Raw genomic sequence first — 25,681 nt, forward strand, 5'->3', positions numbered from 1 at the left:
CTTTCAGACTGGCCGTTTAAGGCTGGCCCTATAAGGCTGGCCCTCTAAGGCTGGCCCTTTAAGGCTAGAGCTTTAAGGCTGGCCCTGTAAGGCTGGCCCCTTAAGCTGGCCCTCTAAGGCTGGCCCTCTAAGGCTGGCCCTTTAAGGATGGCCCTTTAAGGATGGCGCTTTAAGGCTCGCCCTTTAAGGCTGGCCCTCTAAGGCTGGCCCTCTAAGGCTGGCCCTTTAAGCTGGCCCTTTAAGATGGCCCTGTAAGGCTGGCCCTCTAAGGCTGGCCCTTTAAGCTGGCCCTTTAAGGCTGGCCCTCTAAGGCTGGCCCTCTAAGGCTGGCCCTTTAAGCTGGCCCTTTAAGGCTGGCCCTGTAAGGCTGGCCCTCTAAGGCTGGCCCTCTAAGGCTGGCCCTCTAAGTGGTAAGGGAGGAGTTAATGATACTTGTGATCAGCGGAGAGATGATGTGGAGGCAGGGTTTAATGAATGAAGAAGGGATAGGATCCAGGGAGCAGGTTGGAGTCTTAATACCAGTTAGGATTTCAGTGAGTTGCACGGGTGAGATAGGTGAAAAATGGGAGAGTCGTTGAGTGGAGCCAGATAGCGGAGGGTCGGGGGGCAGCGAGTGAGCTGAGGGGGGATTGAGGGAGCAGTATATTTAGGCAATTTTGGACTGGAAGTAGGTTAGGAAATGGTTGCACTTGGTGGTGGTGAAGGATGAGGGGTCGTCGTTGGGCTTTAGCAGTGTGTTGATTGTTGAAAAAAGAGATTTGGGATTGTTGGAACCAGATGTAATGAGATTAGAGTAGTATTGTGATCGAGTCGTATTTAAAGCATTTTGTTGTAGAAAATCTGTATAGGCTTGGAGATGAACAGTTAGGCCAGATTTCTTGTACAGCCTCTCAAGCTGGCGTTTACGGGACTTCATATTATGGAGCAGAGGGGTGTACCGGGGTTAGGGTTAGGGTCAGGCTTCCACCATAGAAATCTCAGGTAAGTGCGATGTTTAGCAGACATAGTTTAAAAAATTAAAACAAAACCAACAGCATAAATAAACAAATATGAAATGAAAGTCAAAATATTTTTTCAAGTCATGCTCTAATAATAAAAAGTCACCATTTAACAAGAATAAACTTTAGTAGCATAGAGTTGAAATGTGTTGGGGAAAAAAAGGCATAATTTTGTAAGCCTTTTCACCCACGACAAAGCTGAGATGGATTTTTTTTCTTGAAATACTATAAATAGCCTCTTAGTATATCTTGAGTTGCTGTATCAAATCTGCATCCTTTTGGGCCTTGCTGGAAAAAGGACACCCCTGCTATACGATTACTCAGCGGTAAAATGGACAGGGGAACCAAAGTTGCATCGACCAATCGACTTGGTACCTCGCCACTACAAATATGAACTCCTTGGCAGAAGTTTCCCGTGTGGCAAGCAATGCAGTCAAGCAAACAAGTCAGTCAGTAGGCTTTCACTACCATGTTTATTTACATAGCGCAGCGTTACAACTGAATTGTTTTCACCGTTTTATTATAAATACACCACTCGTTAAAATACATCCTTCAAACCCTTTGATGCGAAACCATAAAAATAATGTAATAAACCATTTCACGGCGCCTGCTCGTTCATATTTGTATCTTTTAAATGTTAGTAAATCATGCAAGTCATGGAAAAAATATATGAAAATAAAAGTATATAGGCTGACTAGTGATGCTGCTTTACAAAGAAGATTGAACATCAATACATACGTTGGCGTGGGGAAAAAATACTGCAGCTGGTGGCAAAGGAACAAAACGGGTGCTCAGGGCTTTCAGCAGTGGTGCTCCTACTTCCGAATTACACAACAGTCAAACCTCTGTTTTTGTATGATTTGGCAAAATCATGCTGTTTTCAGACAGCATCTCGGTTATCGTACAGCCAAACACAGACCCCAGTTTTCGTTAGACCCTGACCCGACCAGGAACCAAGGCACCACCGTACTTGTCCGTCAAATCTGTATTAACATGAGCGCTTCTTGTTTCATGTCGCACCTTAAAATAATGTAGACCTGATCACAAAGTACATCCTGCTTTCAGTCATGCCAGCACCGTCTTGTTGATAATATGCAGCAGCTTCCCAAAGTGTTTTTTGCAGGCACTTTAAGGAATTCTAACATTGTGAGCGAGCTCAGGTATTAGTATTGCGTCTCAGTTCAGCCACACCAGAGTGAATTTGGTATTTTTGCATCAATTATAGTCCTAGTCCAGGTGAGTTGTAATTCAGATGAATTCCGTGGGTCTCAGGACCTGGAGCAAAGGGTCGGGACAATATCTGCAAGGGAGAAAATAGGACGTCAGAACCTGGTGGATACAAACCTAAGACATAACAAGAACTGTCCTTCCATACCATTCACAGGATCCAGAGAGGCAGGGACTAGGTTTCTTTGGTATAAAGGGTCGAGAATTCCGAATGGTGAATATTACGTTGGTAGTGTACTTCTTCTGGTACATGGGAATGCGCGTGTTGCTGGTTTCCCCTTTTGATGTAAATCCATTGTGTTGTGAAGGACATCGAGAACAGGGTGGAGTTGGAGTTCTTGTAGTCACTGGCACAAAGGCATGCAGCACCGCAGCCGAGAAGAGGAAAGATCTTGAAGCTTAGTGTTTAGACACGAGTTAGTCATTTTGCCGAGACTCTTGATTCTGCTCCGCAGAGTGGACTTTTTCTTTCAATATATTCCTTTTTCAATGCAATCAAAGAGTATGTTCTTGAGTCGTCTCCATGTGACATCAAGGAAATGTACAATTGGAACATCTGGTGTAGATAAAGATAACATTCAAGAAAATACAAAGAGTTGCCTAACTGGTAGAAAATTAAATATTTAAAGTCTTGCAGCAACCATATGCAGAGCAGAAATCTGGTCGTCTGAGGCATCTTGGTGGCTTTATCGTCAACCCTTCCCTTCCATCAGTATCGGCGGCCATAGCCTGGCGAAGTGTATGACGTGGAGGAGTAGGTCGATGTGAAACTGGACCCAGTGGCGTCAAAGCTTCCTCTTCTGGACCCTGACCGGGAACCGGTCCTGGAGCCCGAGCGTGACCCAGTGGCGGAGCCAGAACCACTAATGCTGTAGGGACTGTACAGGCCTTTGCTGGACTGGGATGATGCTTCAAGGAGTCTGAGGCCAGTTCCCTCCTCTATCATGCTTCTTTCCAGCGCGTCCTTATAGGAGATTTTAAGTTTGGTTTTCGGGCAGGTGAGGTATTTTGAATGAGTGTTGACATCTCGCAACTTCTGTGCAGTGCGTGCCTCTAAGGTACCCTTTTTCACGGCTTCATCCAGTGGGACTCTGTTAGGGATGTCTGGTTCTATTAAACCACCAGTGAGGTACTGGACTTCCAGAAAGCGCTGGCCTGCCTCATAGTACAGCCAGCCTTTCTTGAGGGCTTGGGCTGCTGACATTTTGGTTTTGGTTCGAGGATCCTCAAATCCACAACACGCCTTCTGTGCGAGACTGATGCGGTCCACCATGATTTTATCCACAAGACCTTTGTTCATTGCATCAGCAATAGAGAACTTTTCTCCAGTGTTTGGATCAATGATGCCTCCGGTGCAAACCTGAGCTTCCAGCAGCCTTTGACCTGTTATGTTGTCCACAAGGTTTCTGTGAATGGCCTCTGTGACGGACACCTTCTCCAGTGTTTCAGTGTCCAAGATTCCAGCCACAGGGCCAGTTTCCTCGGTTGGGTCATTCCATGGGACAGCAGAAGTTTTTATGGTGGGCACTGGACTCATGGGGTAAGACGACGTAGAACCAAATGAAGATGACCGTGATCTAACGTCGCTGGAATTTCCAGACAGCATGTCTGCAAACTCTGTGATAGACAGAGTTCCAGACCGGTACTGATCCAGAGCTGACCTCTCAATGAGGCCACTTGAAATTGCATCATCGATATCATACTGTCGACCGGACCGTCTGTCAATAATTGTGGACTTTACAACTCCGTCTGCTAAGGTCTTGGTAATTTCCTCCCATTCACACTCCTGCTCTGCCAGCTCTAAGTAGGTCTGGTGGTCAATGAGGCCTTTCTGGTATGCCTCATACACAGACATCTCCTTGCCCGTCTCTGGATCCACAATAACAACTCGACGCTTGCGAACAGATGACTTGGACGATGTCTTCCTTTCTCTCTTCTTTTCCTTCAGCAGCAGAAGAGCAAGCCCTGTTTGTGGGTCGATCATACATCTTTCCATCAGCTGGAGGTAGGTGAGGTTTTCCTCCGTGTTGGGGTCAAAGAAGCCTTTGGTATCATCAGACGGGTCAGTGAGGATCTGATTCATTTCCTCGTCAAAGAGACCGCGTTCATACGCTGTTTCCACCGGCAAGCGATGACTCTCCTGTGGGTCAATAATTCCACCTGTAGCAATCTGAGCCTCTAGCAGGCGGATGCCGTGGTCCTTTAATATCAGGTCCTTCTTCATAGCCTGGAAAAGTGAGATGACCTTGCCGGAATAAGGATCTCTGTAGCCGGTGACTGCTCTCTCGGCTGACAGCAGCTTGTCTTTGAACTCTGGGCCGACAACACCCATCTTAACTGCTTCGTTGACATTTAGTTTTAGGTTTTTGATTGGGTCAATTATATAACCCGTCGCAGCTTGGGCCTCAAGGAGTTCAAAGGCAGTTCCCGGTCTGATCATGTTCTTCTTCATTGCTTGATAAATGGACAGGCGGTCTTTAGCTGATTCCACAAACACACCGGCAATGCAGCTTGTACCCTCGAGGTACTTCTTAAGGTCTCTGCTGACCTCTTCGACAGTCACGGTGCCCTCTGTGAGTTCGTTGTACGTCTTTTGGTTGATGATCTGAGAACGAAGCAGCTCGTCCACTGTGATTTGCTTTCTGAGACCCTTGAAGAGAAGCCTTCTGTCTGCCAGTGACAACAGCCTCAACTTGCTCTCTTTGTCAACTCGGCATCGATTCAGCAGCTGAGCGTAGGACAGGTCCTCATCTGTTGTTGGGTCGGTGTAGCCTTGTACATCACAGCCGGGCTGGGATATTCTGTCCATTGTCTCTTTATTGATGTAGCCACGCTGCATGGCAACATCTGAGGGGAGGCGGAAGTAGTATTCAGGATCCATTAACCCCCCAGTGGCATTTTGGGCTTCCAAGAGCCTCAGAGCATAATCTTCGGGAATCAGATCTTTTTTCATCGCCTGGAAAAGAGAAATCAGTTTTCCGCTGTAGGGATCTTTATAGCCAGTTACTGCTCTCTCAGCTGAGAGAAGTTTGTCATGAAGTTCTGGCCCCACAAGCCCCTTGCGCACAGCTTCGTCCACTGTCAGAAGTTCATCTTTGACCGGATCGATAATGAACCCGGTTGCAGCTTGGGCCTCGAGGAGCGTCAGAGCAACTTCAGGCTTAAGTTTTCCATTTTTCATGGCCTGATAAATGCTGATCTTGGTGGGACTGTCTGACATAATGCCGGCAACACAGCCAGTTCCAAAGAGATACTGTTTCACCGACGGCATTTCCATGATCTCGCTAATAGTCATTTTTTCTTGCTTCAAGAGATTGTAAGTTTGCAAGTCAATAATTCGAGCGCTGTAAAGCTCTTCGATTGTAATTCTCCTTCTGATTACGTCACATGACATGCCCTGCTCTGACTTTTCAGCCTCCCTTTGTTCAATAATCTCGATGATAATGACGAGCATTCTATCCTTTGTGATCTTTCCCAAGCGATACTGCTCCAGGAGGCGGCGCCTCTCCTCCTCTGGAAGCATGTTTGAATGAATGATTTCCCAGATGGTCATGCTCTTCCCTTCGAAGCTCTTGTGTGGGATGTCAATCTGAGTGTTTGCGAGATCTGACTGGGCTTGCTCCTCTGTGTACTGATAGGACTTCTCAACCGGAGTGGCAGTTTCTGCCTTTGACATAGGTAGGTAGCATAGACCAGAATTTGGCTCTTTAACACATTTCTCCAACAACTGCTTGTAAGTAACATTTTCATTGTTGTTGGGATTGGTGAAGCCTTGAACGTCACCAGAGGGTTCATCTAAAGAGGTGGCCATTTGTTTACTTAAGAAGCCCCGCTGGATAGCTACGTCGGTGGGAACACGATGGCTACTTACTGGATCGATGATGCCTCCTGTATGAATCTGAGCCTCGAGGAGAGGAATAGCATGCTCTCTCAGGACCAGCTCTTTCTTCAGGGCTTGGAACAGAGAAATTTTATTTCCAGTATATGGATCTTTGTATCCTGTCACAGCTTTTTCAGCAGACAGGAGCTTCTCATGAAGCTCTGGGCCAACAGCTCCTGCCTTCACGGCATCATCCACAGAATATTTCATATTTTTGACAGGATCTGTTATGAAACCAGTTCCAGCTTGGGCTTCAAGGAGCGCAAGCCCTGTGTTTGGTTGCAAAATGTTCTTTTTCATTGCCTGATATATGCTCAACTTTTCATTCGTTCCTTCCATTGAAATGCCGTCAATGCGCTCTGTGCCTTGTAAGTACTTCCTGACCTGATCGTAGTCACCGACTTCTTGAGGAGTCTTTGTCCCCCGTTGGAGCTGGTCAAAGGTAGTCTTATCGATGATGTTGGCGTCCATCAACAAGCTGGCAGGGACAGGCTCCCTGAGACCTTCAAAACGGGCCTTGTCTTTTGTCTGTGCCTCTTTTTCCTCGACCATGACCATCACAACCTTAATTAACTTTTCTATTGTCACATGGCCCGTCCTGTACTGACGAATCAGCTCGATTCTTTTCTCCTCTGTGATGTAATGAGAGTTGATGATTTCCCAGATTGTGACCTTTCTCCCCTTGAAAGGCCCATAGTCCAGCTCCATCATGTTCTGGTTTAAGGTCTCTTTCGTTTTGGCTTCTGTTATCTGTAGATCTTCTTTTGGCTTTGCTGCTTTCTTCGAGAGAGGCAGTAATGGAAGTCCAGTTTCATTATCAGACACACATTTCTTCATCAACTGTGCATAGGTTGCATCCTCTTGTATGTTTGGATCAAGAAAGACTTTAGTTTCATCACCAGTCTTGCTCAAGGTCTTGTTGGTCTCCTCATCTAAATAGCCACGTTTGCAGGCGACCTCATGCGGGACGCGATAGCTTTTAATGGGGTCAATGACTCCTCCTGTCGAGAGCTGTGCTTCTAGCAAACGGATGCCGTGGTCTCTCTTGATCAGACCTTTGTTCATGGCTTCAAACAGAGACACCTTTTTCCCAGTGTAGGGATCTCTGTAGCCACTGACAGCTCTCTCGGCAGACAGGAGCCGTTCATGAAGTTCTGGGCCGACTAAGCCCGACTTAACCGCTTCATCGACCGGGACCCTCTCATTCTTGACAGGATCGATGATGAATCCAGTAGCTGCTTGAGCCTCAAGAAGATTAATGGCTGTCTCGGGTGGGAGAAGTTCTTTCTTCATGGCTTGATAGAAAGACATTTTCTCCTTAGTTGGCTCATTAAACAGGCCAGCTATGCTTGGAGCTCCTTGGAGAGCTTTCTTTACGGGCTCCATCTCAGAGATCTCTTTGACTGTTATCTTGCCGTTACTTAATTTATTGAATACATCTTTGCTGATAATCTTCGAGTCCAGCAGTTCGCTGGCTGAGACCGGAGCCCTCAACCCGTTCAACACATTTTCGTTGCTCTTCTCCTTGTCCTCCACGACAGTGATGACAATTTTGATGATCTTCTCCACCGTGATCTTGCCTGTCTTGTACTGGCGAATCAGATCTCGTCTTTGTTCCTCGGTGAAGTACTCGGAGTTGATAACTTCCCAAATAGTAACCGTCTTCCCTTTGAATCGGCCAAAAGGCACATCGACATTTGATTTGCTGAACACTTCCTTCATCTCGGCGTCGGTGAATGTTGTCTCGCTTTGGGCAGCTTTCTCTGTCACGGGCAGAATCATCAGGCCTGAAACCGCATCCTTAGTGCACCTCTCCAGGAGCTGCTTGTAGGTGAGGGGCTCCTGGGTGCTGGGGTCTGAAAACGACTTGCAGTCTGCAAGCTGTTTATTCGTGTCGGCGTCAAACTGTCCCTGCTTGTAAGCTGTGGGCAGTCCCACTCTGTGACCATTAACGGGGTCAATGATGCCGCCAGTTGCAAGCTGCACATCTAAGAATCTGTTGGCCTGTTCCTTCTCAATTAGTCCTTTCTTCATGGCCTCAAAAAGGGAGATCTTGTCTCCGGTGTAAGGATCTTTAAAGCCAGTGGCTGCTCTCTCTGCAGAGAGCATTTTGTCATGGAGTTCAGGGCCAATCAACTCCTCCTTAACAGCCTCGTCCACAGACAGGAGTTTACCAGTGAGTGGATCCACGAGGTAACCAGAAGCCGCTTGAGCTTCCAACAGCATTGAGGCAGTGTTGGCCGTTATCATGTTGTCCTTCAGGGCCTGATAGATACTCATTTTCTCTTTGGATGGAGTCAAGACACCAGCAATGCAGCTCTGACCTCGAAGACACGACTGGATTTTGTCCATCTTCACAAGGTCTTGCACAGAGACTTTGCCCTTTTTGAGTTTGTCCAAGTCTTTTTTGGTCAGAACACCAACATCATGGAGCCTGTCAGCAGGAACTTTAGCTCGGATTCCATCAAAGGTCCAAGGCGACTCTTTCTTGACGCCATCAACCTCGCCAGAGCCATTGTACACCTTCTTTGTTGTTACCGCAGCTGTTGCAGCAACCAACTGCTCCCCAGCATCCTTGTCAGTCTGGACCTCAATTTCTTTTGTTTTAGATGGACTTTCTTTGGACGCCACCTCAAGACTGATGAGTTTCTCCCTGAGCTTTTTGTTCTCCTCTCCCAAGAGTTTTTCCTGCTCATTCCTTTTTTTCTCGAGCACCTCCATTTCCTTCTGCTTCTTCTTCATCTCGGCCTCGGCCTCCTTTTGCTTAAGCAAAGCATCATCCATGATGGCCTGGAGCTTCTTCTTCTCGTCCTCCATCAGCTTTTGCTGACGTTCCTGCTCTTCTTTGAGCGCCTTCGCCTTGCTCACTTCATCGTCAAACCGTTTCTCCAGCTTCTTTTTTTCATCCGCAACCTCCTTTTCTCTTTTCAACAGCAGCTCCTTCTCGGTGAGGAAGGTCTGCTGAAGAATGGCCTTCTGCTGCTCAATTTGCTCTTGTTGGGCAAGGGCCATCTAATCGGAACAAGAAAAGAATCACATTATAGAAGCACATTATAAAACAGTATGTTGGTTCATGTTATCGTACCTCTTTGGATTTTTTCTGAAGCTCCTCTGCATCTCCTTTCAGTTTCTCCCTCTCCTTCTCCAAGTCAGCAATGGCTTGCTTGAGGTCATCAGCCTCTCTGGTGCTCTGCAGCCGCTGAGTCTCCAGCTTCTTCACGACAGTCTCCGTGTTTTTTTGTTCCGTTTCTTGAAGACGAGCTTTGGCCTCATCCGCCTGCTTCCTGAACTTCTTTGCCTCCTCGGTGGCTTTTGCCTGAGCATCGCTGAGCTCTTTCACTTTCACTTTCAGCTTCTCTGCCTCAGCCGAAACCTCCTGTTTCCTCTTTCGCTCAGCCTCCAGGGACTTTTGAAAGCCTTCTGTCTCCTCGTCAAGCCGCTGCTGGATCTGCTGTTTGTCCTCCAGGAGCTTTTTGGCCGTTTCCTGTGCCTGGTCCTTCTGCCTCTGGAGCTCCTCGGCCTCAGCTTTAAGTTTTGTGGCCTCCTGGATGGCCTGCATCTTCTCCTTAAGCATTTTCTCTGCAAGTGCTCTCTGTTCCGCCAAGTCCATCTCTGCAGTCTGTCTCTGTTTAGCTGCTTCCTCTGCCTCCATGCTCAGTCGAGCTGCGTCCTCCGCCAAGGTCTTCATCCTCTCAGCCTCTTCTGCAAGTAATTTCTGTGACTTATCTTTGTCTTTTTTCATGAGACGCTTGTTCTCACTCTCAATTTTGATCTTGAGCTGAAGCAGCTCCTCCATTTGATTCCTAACTTTCAAGAGTTCGTCCTCCACCTGCGCCTTCTGCTTGACCGCATCGTTGACTTCGCCCTTTACTCTCTGAAGCTCCTCATCCAGAACGGCTTTCTGCTTGTCAGTTTCATCCAGCTGCAGTTTGACCGTCGTCAGTTCCTTCTCCACTTGAGACTTCTGCTTGAGGGCCTGCTCGGCCTCTTTCTTGTGTTTGGCCATCTCAGCATCAGCCTGTTGTTTCTGCTTCAGGGCGGCGGCCTCGGCTTCTGCCCGCTTGGAGGCCTCCGCCTCCGCTTCTTTCCTCAGTTTTTCAGCATCTCTCTGCGCTTTGGCTTGCTTGGCGGCCTCGTCCTCTGCAGTTTTTTTCTGTTTTTCTGCATCCTCTGCTTTCTGGCGGAGTAGCGCGGCTTCTTTCTCGGCTTTCTCTTTGGCCTTTTCAGCTTCTCCAGCAAGTTTCTTAGCGTTCACAAACTCCTCCTTCAACTTCTCCTGCGAGAGAACATCCTCCTTATTCTTGCTCAGAACATCTTGAGCTTTTTGTTCTGCGGCGCTGCATTTCTTAGCGGCCTCCTTTGCCAGCATCACCTGCTGCTCTGCTTCTTTCTCGGCCTTCTCTCGCTGTGTGTTTGCTTCTGCTGCTTTCTTCTTCAAGCGTTCCACCTCCTCTTGAGCGGCTTTGCATTGTCGAGCCGCTTCTTCCTCCGCCGCCGTGATCCTCTTCACTTTCTCCTCCGCTTCCTTCCTCTTCTTCTCCTCTTCTGCAGCAAGCTGTTTCAATAGCTCAGCTTCCTTTTCCGCCTTGAGTTTGCTTTTCTGTGTCTCATCCGCGATCGCCTTTAGTTTTTTTAATTCGTTCTCCAAGTCAGATTTGTCTTTGGAAGCCTTCTCAAAGTTGATCCTGATGATGTGAATTTCCTCCTCCACCACTTTCCTTTGTCTGAGAGTTTCTTCGACCATTGTTTTTTGTCGCTCTAGTTCGGTGTCAGACGAGCTCTTCAGGTGCTCGATCTTCTCTGCAATGTCTTGCTTATGCTGAGCCGCCTGGTCCTCCAACAGCTTCCTTTGATAGGCTTCGTCCTCAGCTTTTCTTTTCAGCCGTTCGTTCTCTGCCTCTTTGGCCTTCAGGGCGATCTCAGCCTCCGTCTTGAGACGAGTCGCCTCGTTGATGGCAGCCAGTTTCTCCTTTAGTATTTTCTCGGCTTCGGCTCGTTGTTTGCCCGCCTCCTCCTCTGCAATCTGCCTCTGCTTCTTTGCCTCCTCGGCCACGGACCTCAGCCGGGCGGCTTCTTCTGCAAGCTGCTTCATTTTCAGCACCTCAGACTCAAGAAGCTGCTTGCTCTTTTCCGTATTTGACAACGTCTCTTTCTCCGCTTTCACCTTCATCTGGAGTAGCGTGTCCATTTCCCTCCTGACCTTCGCCAGCTCCTCTTCCAGTTTTTTCCTCTGCCCTTCAACGGCGTTCACCTCATTTTTTAGACGCTGGAGCTCATTGTCCAGGAGGCTCCTCTGTTGCTCTGCATGTTCAAAGTCGGCCTTCAGGCGGATGCATTCCTGCTCGGCTGACAGCTTCTGCTGAGCTATCTGCTCCGCAAAAGTCTTCTGTTTGTCCAGCTCCTTCTCTGCATTCTCCTTCTGTTTGAGGGCAGCCTCCTCGGCTTTTGCTCTTTTCTTGGCATCTCGCTCTGCGTCTACTTTGTGCCGCTCTGCCTCCTCCTGAGCCTGGCTCTTCCTTTGGGCTTCTTCTTCGGCCTGCAGCCTTAAACGGAGAGCCTCGTTGGCCTTCTGTCTCCATGTTTCCAGCTCCTTCTCTGCTTGTTCACGGGCTTTGCTGGCTTCCTCTTGTTGTTTCCTGAGTTTCTCCGCTTCCTCCTGCAGCTGGAGAACAGTGCCCTGTTCCTTCTTGAGGGACTCCTCCAGTTTAGTCGCCCTCTCGCTGAATGATTTGGAGGTGCTCTGCAACTGTGCGGTGGCGCTCTTCTGTGCCACCTCCTCCACCACTTTGACCTGCCTGAGTTTCTCCTCCTCAGCCTGTTTCATACGCCTCTCTGCCTCTTCTGCCTGCATCTTGAATTTCTGCAGATCGTCCAGGGCCTTCTGCTTCTGTCTGGAGGCCTCTCGCTCCGCCTCAGATTTGCGCCTCAGCTCATCTTCTGCATTCTTCTTTTTCTGCGTCTCTTCTGCCACCTGCTTGCGAAGCCTCTCTGCCTCGTCCTGAGCAGCTTTTCGGAGCTTCTCGGCCTCGCCGGCCCTGTCTCGGAGCTGCTGTAGCTCACCATCGGCGGTGCTCTTCTGCTTGATTGTGGTCTCCAACTGGAGGCGGATTATGCGGATCTCCTCCTCGATCCTGGTCCGGCTGACTAAAGCCTCCTCAAGCTGCTGGTTCTTGGACTTAATCTCTTGCTCCGACAGACTCTTAAGTTGGTGCAGCTCCTGTTGGATGTTCTGCTTCTGCTTCTCAGCATCCACCGCAACATCTTGTCTCTTAATGGCCTCCTCCTTCATCTTAAGCTTCAGAGTCTGGGCCTCCTGTTCCGCCTTGGCCACAGACTGAGCATGGGCCTCCGCCAGTTGCCTCTGTTTGTCTAACTCAGCCTGGATCTCTGCCATCCTCTTCCTTTCCTCTTCTTTCAGCTTCTCAGACGCTTTCTGAATTTGTAGAAGCAAACAGCGAGTAGGGAATGTTATTAGAAGAGGGGAGTACGTTAAATGTTGCTGCAATAGTGTCACAAACACATTCTTTATTGAAATTATTGGACATGACCACTTCACAATGTCAACACAAACCCAATTTGCTTCCATGCATTTTCATGTTCAAGTATCATTCATGTGATCATTAATGTGAACGTTGTCTCCACCTAAGGAGGACTTTTCCTTCTTCTGATGTCTGATTGGACAAATGGAGAGTGCTGAATTCAATGGAGAGGTGACTGACAGCTCAAAGGAAGGTTCAGCATTCCAATGTGCTTAATTCACCAACTTATTTTCTGAAATATTTGCATCCTTGTCATAATTTACAAGGCGAAGAACCACTTAAGTTATTTCTGCTCGCATAGTGAGCAATGAATCCCAAACCTTCCTTTAAGTGCTGGATGGCGTGAATGATGCGGACTGAGAAGACGTTAAATACCTGCGTCTCTGTGGGACACTCGCTGTCTTAAGAGCGTGATTCTTAATCATCGTGACAAAGCACTGGCAAGCGGTTCAAAAGGATCAAACGCAATAAAACGTTAGAAGTGAGAGTGTAAGCAGTCTGGCAAAAAAAGAATTCATATGAGCAGGCAAGGAGAGCAAACGAGCGCCAGTGAATGACGAGAAAAATAAAAGACCAAATGAAATCAGCTGGAAGAGCCGTTTAGCGTGCGCTAGCGTGCAGGCTGACGTGCCTTTTCACTTTGGAGGCAAATGAGCAACAAGAGTTGTCATGGCGACATGCTGCAATGCTACAAAGATGCTGTACTGCAGATTGTAAATCCCAGTACTCAGTACTTGAACATTCAAGTGGTCGTTTATTTGAGGTACGTTTTTTTGAAGCATCATCACATGTTGTGTGTTTATACAAAAAAAGGTATCTCATTTTGATTCTCTTGAAGGAAAATGACAAACATGGAGGCAATAAGGAAGCCTCTCTTTGCACACGATGAAACTTTCAAGGCAAATAAGCTGAACAATTTTTTCATTGCGTTTTGAAACCGACAACATCAGAGACTGCAGTGTTGTTTTAGAAAATGTAACTTGTGATGTGAAAGACCGGATTCACATATAGATCCACACGCTGTTACCAAGGTTTTTAGATCTATGCACTTGAGAAAAGCGACAGGGCCTGATAACATGTCCACTTTTCTTTTCCAAACATTTGCCTGCGTGGCATCAGCTATCTGGAAAAAGTCCAAAAACTCCAGGTGCATATGCCAGATTGCTCCTTATTGATTTTAGCTCCGCTTTTAACTCCATCCAACCTCACATTCTCCTCAGGAAACTTTCTCAGCTGAATGTAAACCCCTTTTTAATCAGACGGTATCACTCTTGACTGTGTTAGTTCTGAGCCAAATCAATATGTGGTGAAGTTTTCTGATGACACTGCTATCCTTAGTCTGCTCACCAAGAATGCCAACGCATCCATCCACAAAGGGGGTGTGGATAGATTTGTGCACTGGTGTGAGGACCACAAACTTCACACGAACTCCTGTAAAGCTGTGGAAATGCTGTTTGACCCCAAATCAACTGGTGATCAAAGTCCTGTGACCAAACATGGTAACAATATAAAACAGGTGACATCATACAAGTACCTGCTAGCTAGCATTCACATAGACAGTGACCTTAGCTGGCAGAATCCATCAGCGCCTTCACTTCCTGCGGAGACTACAGTTGTTCAGCAAAAACATCATGCAAATTTTCTACAGAGCAACAATAGAGTCTATCTTACGGTACGAGATCACCAGTTGGTTTGGGAAACTCAACGTCAAATCAAAATCTCAGATCCTCAACCTGGTCAGAGTAGCAGGTAAGATTATGGGCAACTCCCCCCTCAACCCGCAGGAGCTGTTCAATCAGGCCGCCATCACCCAAGCAAAAAACCTCCTCGATGACAGCTCTCACGTTCTGTTCAATGAATACGTATTCATGCACTCGGGGAGAAGGTACAGGGTTCCGCTATGTAAACACCACCGTTACAAACTCATTTGTCCCTCTCTCAGTCAAGCTCATAAACGAGCAAATGTGAGATCTGGTCTATATGTGAACTAGCACTTGAAATTAGCATTTTAAATACTGCACACTGTAACTTACCAGGTTACCAGTTGGTCATGGCACAACTCAGATGATCGATCCCTCTGGGAACCAGTATGGTTCTGGTGTTTTTATGCTCTGTTTCTTTTATTCTCTCGTTTATGCTTGTTGTATCTGGTTTTACTATGTCTGTTTTTTTTCCATGTCTGTCATGTACTGTTTGTCTCTGTTGGTTGTATGCAGCTGTACCCTGCCTCTAAACCTCATTTCTCCCAAGGGAGACAAATAAATTGAACAGAACTGAACTATTATGTCAAATTTACAAATTTGCTCTAGATGGGAAATAGTTTTTTCATTAAGGGAATGGCAAAAGTTGATGAATTAAATGACGATAAATTATCCATCCATCCATTTTCTATGCCAGTTACTCTCACTAGAGTCACAGGGGCATGCTGGAGCCCATCCCAGCTGACCTCGGACAAGAGGTGGGGCACAACTCTGGAGTGGTCACCAGCCGGGATTAATGGATGTCAGTCATTTGTTGGAAAATGTCACAGTTTTATCACATTTACAATCGAATGACAAGAATTTAAGAATTTTACAACTTTCACCATTCCTTTGAAAAATGTCAACATTTTGTAAAATTGACTATAATAATCAGGAATGACGGAAATCTAATTTGCCCTTCTGCTATAGTAGGTTCATCATTCTTTTGTTGAAAGAATTTACCTGAGCTCAAATTTACCCCAGCCCCGGTGGTTGGAGCCCTCTGTTCTCGAAGTGGAGGTTGGAAGATTACATCATTTCACACATCATCATTCCCGAGATGGAAAATGTCCCAATTTTGTTGTGTTTACCAATCTGTTCCAGAAGGGAAGTTTGTCAATTGCATTTTACATTTTGTTAATTACATTTTATTTACTCTTTATCATTGGGAAATTGATCAGTTTTATATTTTGTCCTTCGTTTGATGGAAAATGTCACAATTATGATCATCTATCCATCCATTTTCTATACTGCTTATCCTCATGCATGCTGGAGCCTATCCCAGCTGTCTTCGGGCTAGAGGCGGGGTACACCCTGGACTGGTTGCCAGCCAATGACAGGGCACACAATTGACCTATTTTCCAGTCAATTATATTTTCATCATTCCTTTGATGACAATTTAATCAAATTTACAATTATGATAAAGAATGACAAAAATGCAATTAATCACAGAGGAAAATATTTATATAATAATATATAATAATATAATAATTGACCAACTTTCCCTCAAGAGCAAATTAATATGACAAAATTGAATGATGAAAATGATTTGGGGGGGGGGGGGGGTCAGCCAATTGTTGATTCATTCAGTTGATGAGAAAATTGATTTTGTCAAAATAAATAATAGTACATGGTTTTGTACAAACACAACCAATGTCACCATGCTCCAAAAAAAGACTTCCATTTTAAAGACTTAAATTCCTGAGAGACATGATAACAATCATATCTCAATCTGCAGTACGACGTCTTTGTCGCATCCCCATCACACGTTTACCGTCCACCCACCCTACTTTACTTTTCATGCCCCGGGATACATTGTGGTTGTCCACAGCAACCGAGTTGAGTTACCTCGTCGTCCTCCAGGCGACGCCGTCCGTCCGTGATGAACTGAATGTACTGGCTGACAAGCGTCATCAGCTCACTGTAGCGAGTCCTCAGAGTGACAAACTACACGAGACACCACAGCATTTAGCAGACAGCGCTAACGGCTACATTTTTGTTTTTTAGGAAAACCTGCCTCTTGGATGATGTCATCAGATGCACACTCCATTTTGGGTTTTTTGTACGGCGAGGCCACCGGGTCCTGCAGAGCCTTGTAGGTCAGAATCTGGAGCTCGTAGTCCTAGAAGTAGCGGGGACACTCTGAGTTTTGCCAGATGGACTTCAAGGCGATTGACAGACAAGACAAGGAACGCCAACAACAAACCTTGACAGAGTCAATGTAATCCTTGGCGTTTTTCTGGCACTTATCCATCTTGTCCTTGTTCTTCTCGATTTCATCCAGGAGTTTCTGCATTTGGAGGAAGTCAAAGGTTGCATGCTGAACTTAAGGTGCTAAAAATGAATGGAAGGACATGAGGTAATATTAAAACATATTAGCTAGCACGCTTGGGGCGTCGCAACTGGACTGTTCACATGGTCTTACAAACTGTTTCATCGCTCATAGGACTATTGTCCACTGTGGTCTTTCAGCAACAACCAATGAAGCTTGAAAGGGTCTCGACAGCTGACTAGTGCTGTCCTTTCTAGTCTTTCAGCATAAAATGATGACGCCTGCTTGAATGTGAAACAAAACATCCTCTAAGACTAGATAGGACTGCTGACTAGACCTTGTCCTATCTAGTCTTTGAGAGTAAAATGATGACGCCTGCTTGAATGTGAAACAAAACATCCTCTAAGACTAGATAGGACTGCTGACTAGACCTTGTCCTATCTAGTCTTTGAGAGTAAAATGATGACGCCTGCTTGAATGTGAAACAAAACATCCTCTAAGATGAGATAGGACTGCTGACTAGACCTTGTCCTATCTAGTCTTTGAGAGTAAAATGATGACGCCTGCTTGAATGTGAAACAAAACATCCTGTAAGTCTCGATAGGACTGCTGACTAGACCTTGTCCTATCTAGTCTTTGAGCTTGAACCAATGATCAGCATTTACATTTAAGAGGCATGTTAGGTCTTTAAAGACTAGATAGGACAGCGCCTATATAAAGAGTCCAGTAAGTTGAGGAGATACCTTCTCTTCTGACAGCTGCTCCTTCAGTGCCGCCCCGTCCCCAACAGGCGCCGCCTGGATGCCCTCCTGGCGCCGCCGGGCCTCAGCCAGCCAGCGTATGAGCCACTCGTAGCTGTCACAGTACGACCTCATATGGCGGCGGAGCAGCTCCAGTTCCTGCTGCCGAAGCACCAGCTGGGCCAGAACGGCCTGCCAGCGCTCTTGCAGGCCGCCCACCAGGTGGCGGTAATGTTCCAGCTCGGCATCGCGCTCGCTGTGGATTCGCGTCATCTTGTCGTGGATGTCCGCTGCCCTCTTGAGCTCATCCTGCAGGCGGTCGAACACCATCTGGTCCGCTTGAGATTCAGTTTGCATTTTCTGTCAGAACAAAAACGGACCTTCATTACAACCAAGGAATTCTAGATGGTGAATGATCCCGATACCTTTATCTGGCCCGCTTGGCTTTCCGCCTCCTTCCCCTCATACGGCACTTTATGGACATCCAGCAGACAAAACTCGTAGCTCTTCAGCGTTTCCTCCGCGTCTTTGGTGTTTCTGATCACGCCGTCGATGGCCTTCAGCCTGAGAAGAAGAGGAGATGGACTGCTTAGCACCAGCTTAGTCCCAACAGGACCTGGGCGCCGAGAGAGCCGCACTTGTCCAGATAGATGGATGACAGGCTGTAGACGTGGTCCATCTTCTTCTGCGTGCTGTCCAGCTCGGAGCGCAGCAAGGGGGCAGAGCTAGACGGCTGAGGGGAGGCCAGAACCTCCTCCGTCTTCTCCGTGATGGAGTGCAGTTCTTTCTTCAAGCCTTCCAGCTCAGACTGGACTTTCTGCCGCCAGGAACAAGACAGAAAACAAGATTTGTGAAAATTTGTGAAAATATGACATTTGAATGAGGCTGTATGGAGGTTGAGTGGTTAGCGCGCAGGCCTCACAGCTAGGAGACCCCAGTTCAATTCCACCCTTGGCCATCTCTGTGTGGAGTTAGCATGTTCTCCCCGTGCATGCGTGGGTTCCCCCCCCCCCCATTCCAAAAACATGCTAGGTTAATTGGCCACTCCAAATTGTCCATAGGTATGAATGTGAGTGTGAATGGTTGTTTGTCTATATGTGCCCTGGGATTGGCTGGCCACCAGTCCAGCTGGGATAGGCTCCAGCACCCCCGCAACCCTCGTGAGGATAAGCGGTTAAAAATGAATGAATGAATGACATTTGAATGCAGCACTTTTGTCATCATGGCATGGTGAACTACTAATATATGGTATTTTAGAGCAAAAAGCAAAATGCTGTTTTCATAGCAAAGCAGAACTTTTCCATTGCAATTTGACTTTTTGTGGTATGATAAAGTATATTTGTGGCAAATATGGCATTTTATAGCAAAATGTAGCAATCTTATGGCGTATAGAGATGCTTCCACTGCATATTTGTGCCAAGGTATTTGACTGCAGATTGTGGGGGCGTTGTGTGGAAAACATTCATTTCATGGCTAAATGTGGTGTTTTCATTGAAGTAGTAGTACTTTTTCTCATCTCACCATCTGCTCGGTGGTCTTCAGGGCGCAGGCTTTGAGTGGCTCCTTGTCAGCAAGCTGGCGAAGACGAGTCACTGTTCGATTCTCGCAAGCCTCCAGCCTCAGGCGGAGGTCCTTGAGCTTGTTCAGGTAAATCCTGCACACGGACTCGTCTTGTTCTCCTGGATGGAGAAGAAAAAAGATCTTAACTTAAAACGTAATGTGTTCTTCTGCGATGGATGTCAGACCCAATTTCACTGTGGATTGAATGTAAACAGTCTAAGCCAGATTGAACATGCCCGTCATTCAGGTTAAGTCATGTGAAAGATTCAACGGCATCAGAGTGGATCAGAGCACAGGAAACAGATGCCATGCTTGATTAAATCGTCCTCCGCAGACTCATTCACGGGTGGACATGACATCCGTGCACGTGGGCCACAAAGGCGTGGCGAGTGCAGTCAAGAAGACAAATCAGTGAGGAGGAGGAGGATGATGTTAATGAACACGGGAATGCAACATGGCCGCACGACAGCTTTGCTGGGGATCACAAGCGACACACAACGTTCAAACACACCGGCACACAAGGGGACCCACTAAGACATACATGAGGACGCATGAGAAGACATGGTGACATAGTTGGACACACTAAGACACAGCGGGACACATAAGGACCTACAGGACTCACTGGGAGATAAGGATGGGACACACAGCGAGGAGAGTAAGACACAGTGGGACATACTGGGTCACACAGGGACCAATTGGGACACGCATTATTTGGACCGGGTGAAATTAGGACCCCCGTGTTCAAACAGGGACATACTGGCGAGGACATACCTGTCTTGGGCGGCATGTAGCCTGTAACGTGAAGCCAACAGTCAACCGATGGAGCAACCATAAAGCGTGTGTCTAATGGACTGACTTGAGGACATGATGGACGCTTTCAAATGGAGTCTGCTAAAGACTTGGAAGGACACCCAGAGACGCACCTTGCTCCGCTGTGCTGACCAGCGTGTTGTAGTGCTGGTTGGCCTTGTTGTAGCTGGACTCCACCTGCATGCGGTCCTCGGCTCTGAACGTCTGGGAATCCTGGCTGTCTCTCAGGAAGTCCTGGTAGTGCTGCTCCAGGTTCCTCAGGGCCAGCCGGTACTCCTCCACCGTCAGGGTCTTGAACTGTCACACGATGAGGTTGAGTTTGTCCTGCTCAGGAATGAGAGGACGGTGTCTGGTGTTACCATGGAGATGTTCCAGGTGTTGATGATGTGGATGTCTCGCATGAGGTACTGCCAGGACAGGAGGCTCCTCAGGTCTACAAACAAGGTCTGCCACAAGTTCTGCAGCTTCTGCAAGTTCCCTTCCAGCCTGAAGAAGGTGAAGAGGAGTATGGTGAGCGTTTTTTTTGGTTTGTTTTTATAGTTGTCTTTTTTGGGAGGGTGGTCTTCACCCGGCAACGCTGCTCATGGCGTCCTTGTTGGTGGGCGGGACCAGGAAGCAGATGGACGGCACAGACGCCTCGCTGCCCTCTCGGTTGAGCACCTTCCACTTGTACGGCTGGGAGTTGTTGAGCAGGGCGCACTCGTCTCCTCTGTGGACGGTGATCTGGAGGGTGGGGGATGATGCGTCAGCGCCATCTACTGGCCAACTGGCTTTAGAAGCACCGTCCTACCTCCATCTGCTTGAAGTCACACACCGCCTGGATGGGCAGCTTGTTCTTGATCGGGGTGGCGGGGTTGCGCGGCTTCAGCTGCACCACGGTCTTGGCGCGGCGCTTCAGGCCTTCCAGGTGAGTTTTAAACTCACTCAGCAGCTCCTTCTCATCCTGGAAGCAACGCCTATCCCGTGTTAGGAGCACATCTCAAAACCAACAGACAACGCTAAATGAATGAACCCACAGCGGCGTCCTGCAGGAGGTCCTCCAGCCGTGTGACGGTGGTGGAACGCTCGCATGTGTACTTCCTCTTCATGGTGTCCTGCATCTTGGTCAGCTTGTCCTCGGCCTCTTTTACATCAGCAAAAAACTGCATCAGCAGGAAAAGAGGTGCACATATTTATTTATAGAAAAGTTCTGGCTGGAGTGGTTAGCGTGCAGCCCACACAGCTAGGAGACCCGAGTTCGATTCCACGCTCGGTGCACTCCACATCTCATGTGTGGAGTTTGCATGTTCTCCCCGTGCATGCGTGGGTTTTCTCCGGGTACTCCGGTTTCCTCCCACATTCCAAAAACATGCTAGGTTAATTAGCCACTCCAAATTGTCCATAGGTATGAATGTGAGTGTGAATGGTTGTTTGTCTATATGTGCCCTGGGATTGGCTGGCCACCAGTCCAGGGTGGACCCCGCCTCACCCAAAGATAGCTGGGATAGGCTCCAGCACCCCACCTGAATCCCTCATGTCGAACAGAAGCTCCTTACGGCCAAACGATTGGAGATATTGACACCACAAGACGGCCGTGAGCGGCCCGAGCGGTGGGGCTTCGCATAGACCTGCTCGTTTTGCAAATCGGTTGAGAAATGACCACAATAGGACGAGAGTTGGAGAAACAAAAGATGGCATCTTTAACATGGGAGTCAATAGGAGATTTTTTAGGGGCCACAGAAGGCAATCCGTACATCCCTCAGATGTAAAAGTGACATTTTTTGAAAGAGGAAGACAAAGATTCCTACGTTTTCATCAAAAGAAATCAAGCTAGCTAAAACGGCGTTGCCAGGAGGAGGACTTGTTTGCAAAAGTTATTTTTCAGCCTCCTATGCTGTAGCGCTAGAGTGAGAGACGAGGTGGATTTTGGCCCTGCACAAAACCTCCTTCTGACGAAGATAGAGCCAAAACTAAACATCCAACGAAAAAACAAATTAGCTACAGAGAGACATTTGTCTCAAAAATGAGCCATTAATCACGTTTCTACGTGATCAAGGCTGTGAAAAGTCTGTAAATTCTCGTTTTTTTCTCTGGCATTTGCTGTTCTAAAAGTAGAACAGGTGTACCTAATCTAGTGGCCCATTTTTGAACATTTTCCTTAATAGCGTCGCTATGGTTACGCGCACAAAAAATGTAAGATTAAGATCTAAGTATAGAGATGGGCTGTTCTGCTATGCAGACCCCCATTGACTGCTCCTTACGTTTTTCACCTGCAGTATATGATGAAGATGAGATGCATTTAAATGGGGTTAGGGTTAGATAACTTCTTAGCATATCTCCATGTCTTGCTTTGGAAAATATCAAAGCAGCAAAGTTGCGTCCTTTCATTTTTGTTGCTATGCTGCATGTATTTCTATATTATTCACTATTTTTCACTAAGTCACAATCACAGAGGGAGGTCCAGAAGTATGGACGCCCGAGGTGGACCACATGTATGCCAGCACTGCCAAGAAGAACCCACCTGGAAGTAGGCGGTGTTCTCCTTGAGGTGGCTTTCGATGCAGCAGCACAGCTGGAGGATCCAGCTCCACTGAGTCTGCAGAGCAGCGGTGAAGGCCTGCAGAAGGACGCCAACATCTTACGTATGCAGGGAGCGGGGTGGGGGCGGGGCCTGAGGAGGAGCCTACCTCTATGGTCTTCCTGCCTGGGTGGCTGTCTCTCAGTAGCTTGTCTCCCGTCACCTGGACGCCGTTCATCTTCTTCTCCCGCAGCTCCAGCTCCCTCATCAAACCCTGCAGACGTGACACGAGACGTCGCAGTCGAACCACTGATGGGTACAGGTGTAACCCGCCTCCCCGCCCCAGGCGGACGCCACCCGGGTTACCGAGTAGTTGTCCTTCTTGGCCGCCACGTTGGTGTTACGCTCGCTCCAGTCGTAGTTGACCTCCTCTTCCTCCTTCTCGTTCAGCCACATCAGCTCCTTGGTGGCGGCGGTGACAAAGGCGTGGAGCTGGTCCAGGTAGCGAAGGCGGGCCTTGGAAGCTTTCTAAGAGCAGAAGTTGGCGTGCGTACATCACCGCATTGTCTTTGGAGTACCTAATGAAGTGTTTAGCACGTTAACATGTTGGTAAGACTCACCAGAAGCTTCCCGTACTGAAGATCTACTTTGTTCAGGTAGTCATGGTAGGCGGCCTTACTCGCCGGTGAGACCTGGCTCTGCAGCAGAGAGGTCATAGTTCAAAGCCAAAGCCTACACACGACACCAAAGCCTGTTAACGCCGTTAACGATCATCACCTCATCCGCCTTGGCCCTTTCAATCTTGGAACGGAACTCCTCCACAGACAGGTGGAGCCCGCGGTGGCTGCCCAGCTGGGACTCCACGGTGGGCAGGTCAGAGCCCCATTCGCCCTGGTCCACCCGCTGCTGGTTCTCCTCCACCCAGCCCAGCAGGTCTTGCACGTAGCGCAGTGTGACCTCGTCCAGCTCGGGTCGCAGCCTGACGGGGGCCTGCTGCAGCACCTGGACCTGGTGGATCTGGGTCATGGGGATCTGCGCCGTGGTCACACCCGACTTGAGGCGCAAGTTGTACTCGCTGCGGAGGTTCACCAGCCGCTCGTGGAGGCGATACACTCTGGAGACAGAAGCCATCATTTGGCCATTTTCAGGGTTGGGCGATATGGACCTTAGCATATATCGATATTTTGGGGATGTAGTATCACGATGTGACGATATAAAATCATATCAGTCTAAAAAATTAAATAAAAATATCAGCAACAAATACAACATTTATTATATTCTTAAGCAGCATTGAACAAAGAAATGATTACATTGAATTTTTAAATTAATCTTAAAATTAATCTTAATCTCTGTTAACTGAAACACCCTAAAATAGACCAAGTAGATTAAAAAAAAGAAATAAAAGCTCTTTCATTTGAAACGATGGGTGTTCAGCGTATGCTGTGATTGAAATAAAATCAATGTTATGGTACATACTTCTTTGAAATGTTTACACTACGGCAAGACAAGGTAGGACAAGGTACGTGCACTTGGGAAGGTATCAGCTAGTACCTGCGGTACATCTGTTCGGCCTGCAGATGGCGCCCGTCCTTCAGCATCTGAACGTCGTTGAAGAGGAAGCGAATCATCCCCTCTGCTTTCTCCAGGTCCGCCTCCACCTCGGCCGTGTGCTGAGCGGGTTTGCCCGAGCTCAACATCCGCACGTCCTGCAACGCCACCGACGGACCGGTGATGTCACGTCCTGTTTTCATTTCATTCGACGGCATCAACCGGCGTGGAGACTCACCGTTTGCAGCAGAGTCTCCACCTGATTGAGCTGCTCCTCGCACACCCCAGACTCCATCTGGACCTTGCTGACGACCCTTTGGAGTCGCTCCAGCCTGCGGTGGGAAGAGAGTCGGGTGTCAAAGATCATAAATCAAAGCAGCTTAAGTGAAGAGTCGGGGCACTCACGCCGTCCTCTGGCGGAATTGAAACTTAAAGTCGTATCCCTGATGCATGAACGCCATGACGGCTCCCTGCAAGTCGTGGCACAGAAGTACAATAACAGAGCGCTCGCCCTGCTTGTCTTGTGATTCTATGTGCAAACATCATCATGTTGTTGTTGGACGGCTGCTGTGGCGCCAATGGCAACCGTGTCATGAGTTTCCCCTTTCCGACCTCCTCGGCTTGGTTTTAGTGCCAACATGGAGATGAGTCATGCCGGCGGTCACACTGTACCAACCTCATGACTCCTTTATCCGATTTATGTCATCCCTGAATTTTTTTTTATTAATGGGGGGCTGGGGGGGGGGGGGGGGGGGGGGGGTGGACTTGCCTCTCGAACTCCATCCTCAGGAGTCGCTCCCGCTCCAAGATGGCCACGTGCAGCCGACCCCATTCCTTTTCCACGTCCAACGGGTGGCAGCCTGGCGGCACCTTGACGTGGCCTGCCTGGACCGCACCCTGCAGACACACACACCCACATTTGGCGCTTCCTGTTCACCCTTCACCCATGATGACCTCCGAATGGCGCTTGTCAATACAACTCAGTACAGCAGACGGCATCTCCCTCTGCTTCTTAACAGAGCAAGAAGATGTAGCAAGAGGGCTCAGTGTTGCTGACATAGCTGCTTTGTTGCTAAATTTTAGGAGTTTTCAAACTAAAAAAAAATTGGACATATAATTCAAAAGTCCCACTATTATGGCAGTCTTACAAGATGGAATTTAAATAGAATATATGTCATATATTCATATCATATATTCAGACAAAAAAGTTGGATTTAACAAGAATAAACTTTTAATATTATGAGGAACAATAATGTCATTTTAATCATTTTTAATTAAAAAAATTGAATAAAAATTGAAATATTAAAGAAAAGGTATGTTATTTTTAAAAGCAGTAATAATGTCAAATTTCTTTTCCATAAAAGTGCTAAATCTATGGACTATTTCTAGCCTTATTGGACCCTGATAGAAGACTGTACGGCTCTTCTCAACGAGCGGTGGGTCCTTTTTCGGGGTCCTGGTGTCGTCTGTCTTCTGTCATCATTTTTTGCTGAGTTATTTGCTGCCATAAAAATGGCAATCATTATGCAAATGAGGATGCCATCGATGCCACTTACCTCGAAGGACTTGAAGATGTGTTTGGATCGGTTTTTGTCCGCCTCCTTGGCAGGGAGCTCCGTCTCCTTAAACTTGAGGAACTGACGCCACAGAACCTGTAGGAGGACGGCGGCCAGGGGTCAAGTGTACTTCCTGGATAAGACACAAGCGACAGCGGCGGCCACCGGGTACCTCGATCTCCTCGTAGCTGGTGGGAAACTTGCGCTCCTCGAACACGAGGACGTGGTGTCGGATCCACTGCAGGAGCATCGTGACCAGCTCGTAGTACTCCTGCCAGCGCAGCTCCAGCTCCTACACGACAACACTTGGCGCTA

At 47.8% G+C, this 25,681-nt stretch overlaps 1 protein-coding gene across 26 annotated transcripts in view; it reads right to left on the minus strand.

Annotated features, from left to right (window-relative positions):
• Window positions 1-1,433: 1,433 nt before the first annotated feature.
• Window positions 1,434-25,681, minus strand: part of pleca (plectin a) — a 74,834-nt gene continuing 50,586 nt past the window's right edge. For 12 of the 26 annotated variants that reach the window (XM_058047992.1, XM_058047991.1, XM_058047998.1 and 9 more), the window contains 26 exons: window positions 25,539-25,658; window positions 25,367-25,462; window positions 24,580-24,707; window positions 24,049-24,142; window positions 23,814-23,968; window positions 23,040-23,376; window positions 22,883-22,960; window positions 22,629-22,790; window positions 22,432-22,536; window positions 22,266-22,361; window positions 20,782-20,907; window positions 20,556-20,708; window positions 20,334-20,488; window positions 20,125-20,251; window positions 19,879-20,062; window positions 19,727-19,747; window positions 18,917-19,074; window positions 18,034-18,212; window positions 17,821-17,959; window positions 17,399-17,755; window positions 16,590-16,673; window positions 16,401-16,505; window positions 16,232-16,330; window positions 9,191-12,538; window positions 2,374-9,117; window positions 1,434-2,298 (listed from right to left, as the gene is read on the minus strand). In XM_058047992.1, coding sequence (XP_057903975.1) covers window positions 2,935-9,117; window positions 9,191-12,538; window positions 16,232-16,330; window positions 16,401-16,505; window positions 16,590-16,673; window positions 17,399-17,755; window positions 17,821-17,959; window positions 18,034-18,212; window positions 18,917-19,074; window positions 19,727-19,747; window positions 19,879-20,062; window positions 20,125-20,251; window positions 20,334-20,488; window positions 20,556-20,708; window positions 20,782-20,907; window positions 22,266-22,361; window positions 22,432-22,536; window positions 22,629-22,790; window positions 22,883-22,960; window positions 23,040-23,376; window positions 23,814-23,968; window positions 24,049-24,142; window positions 24,580-24,707; window positions 25,367-25,462; window positions 25,539-25,658 — 12,789 coding nt within the window. In that variant the 3' untranslated portion in view covers window positions 1,434-2,298; window positions 2,374-2,934. The remainder of the gene's footprint in view (window positions 2,299-2,373; window positions 9,118-9,190; window positions 12,539-16,231; window positions 16,331-16,400; window positions 16,506-16,589; window positions 16,674-17,398; window positions 17,756-17,820; window positions 17,960-18,033; window positions 18,213-18,916; window positions 19,075-19,726; window positions 19,748-19,878; window positions 20,063-20,124; window positions 20,252-20,333; window positions 20,489-20,555; window positions 20,709-20,781; window positions 20,908-22,265; window positions 22,362-22,431; window positions 22,537-22,628; window positions 22,791-22,882; window positions 22,961-23,039; window positions 23,377-23,813; window positions 23,969-24,048; window positions 24,143-24,579; window positions 24,708-25,366; window positions 25,463-25,538; window positions 25,659-25,681) is intronic. The other 14 variants (XM_058048014.1, XM_058048011.1, XM_058048015.1 and 11 more) reach the window with 3 other exon arrangements.

Source organism: Doryrhamphus excisus, chromosome 14 (genome assembly GCF_030265055.1).
Source record: "Doryrhamphus excisus isolate RoL2022-K1 chromosome 14, RoL_Dexc_1.0, whole genome shotgun sequence".
In the NCBI taxonomy this organism is placed as follows: domain Eukaryota; kingdom Metazoa; phylum Chordata; class Actinopteri; order Syngnathiformes; family Syngnathidae; genus Doryrhamphus; species Doryrhamphus excisus.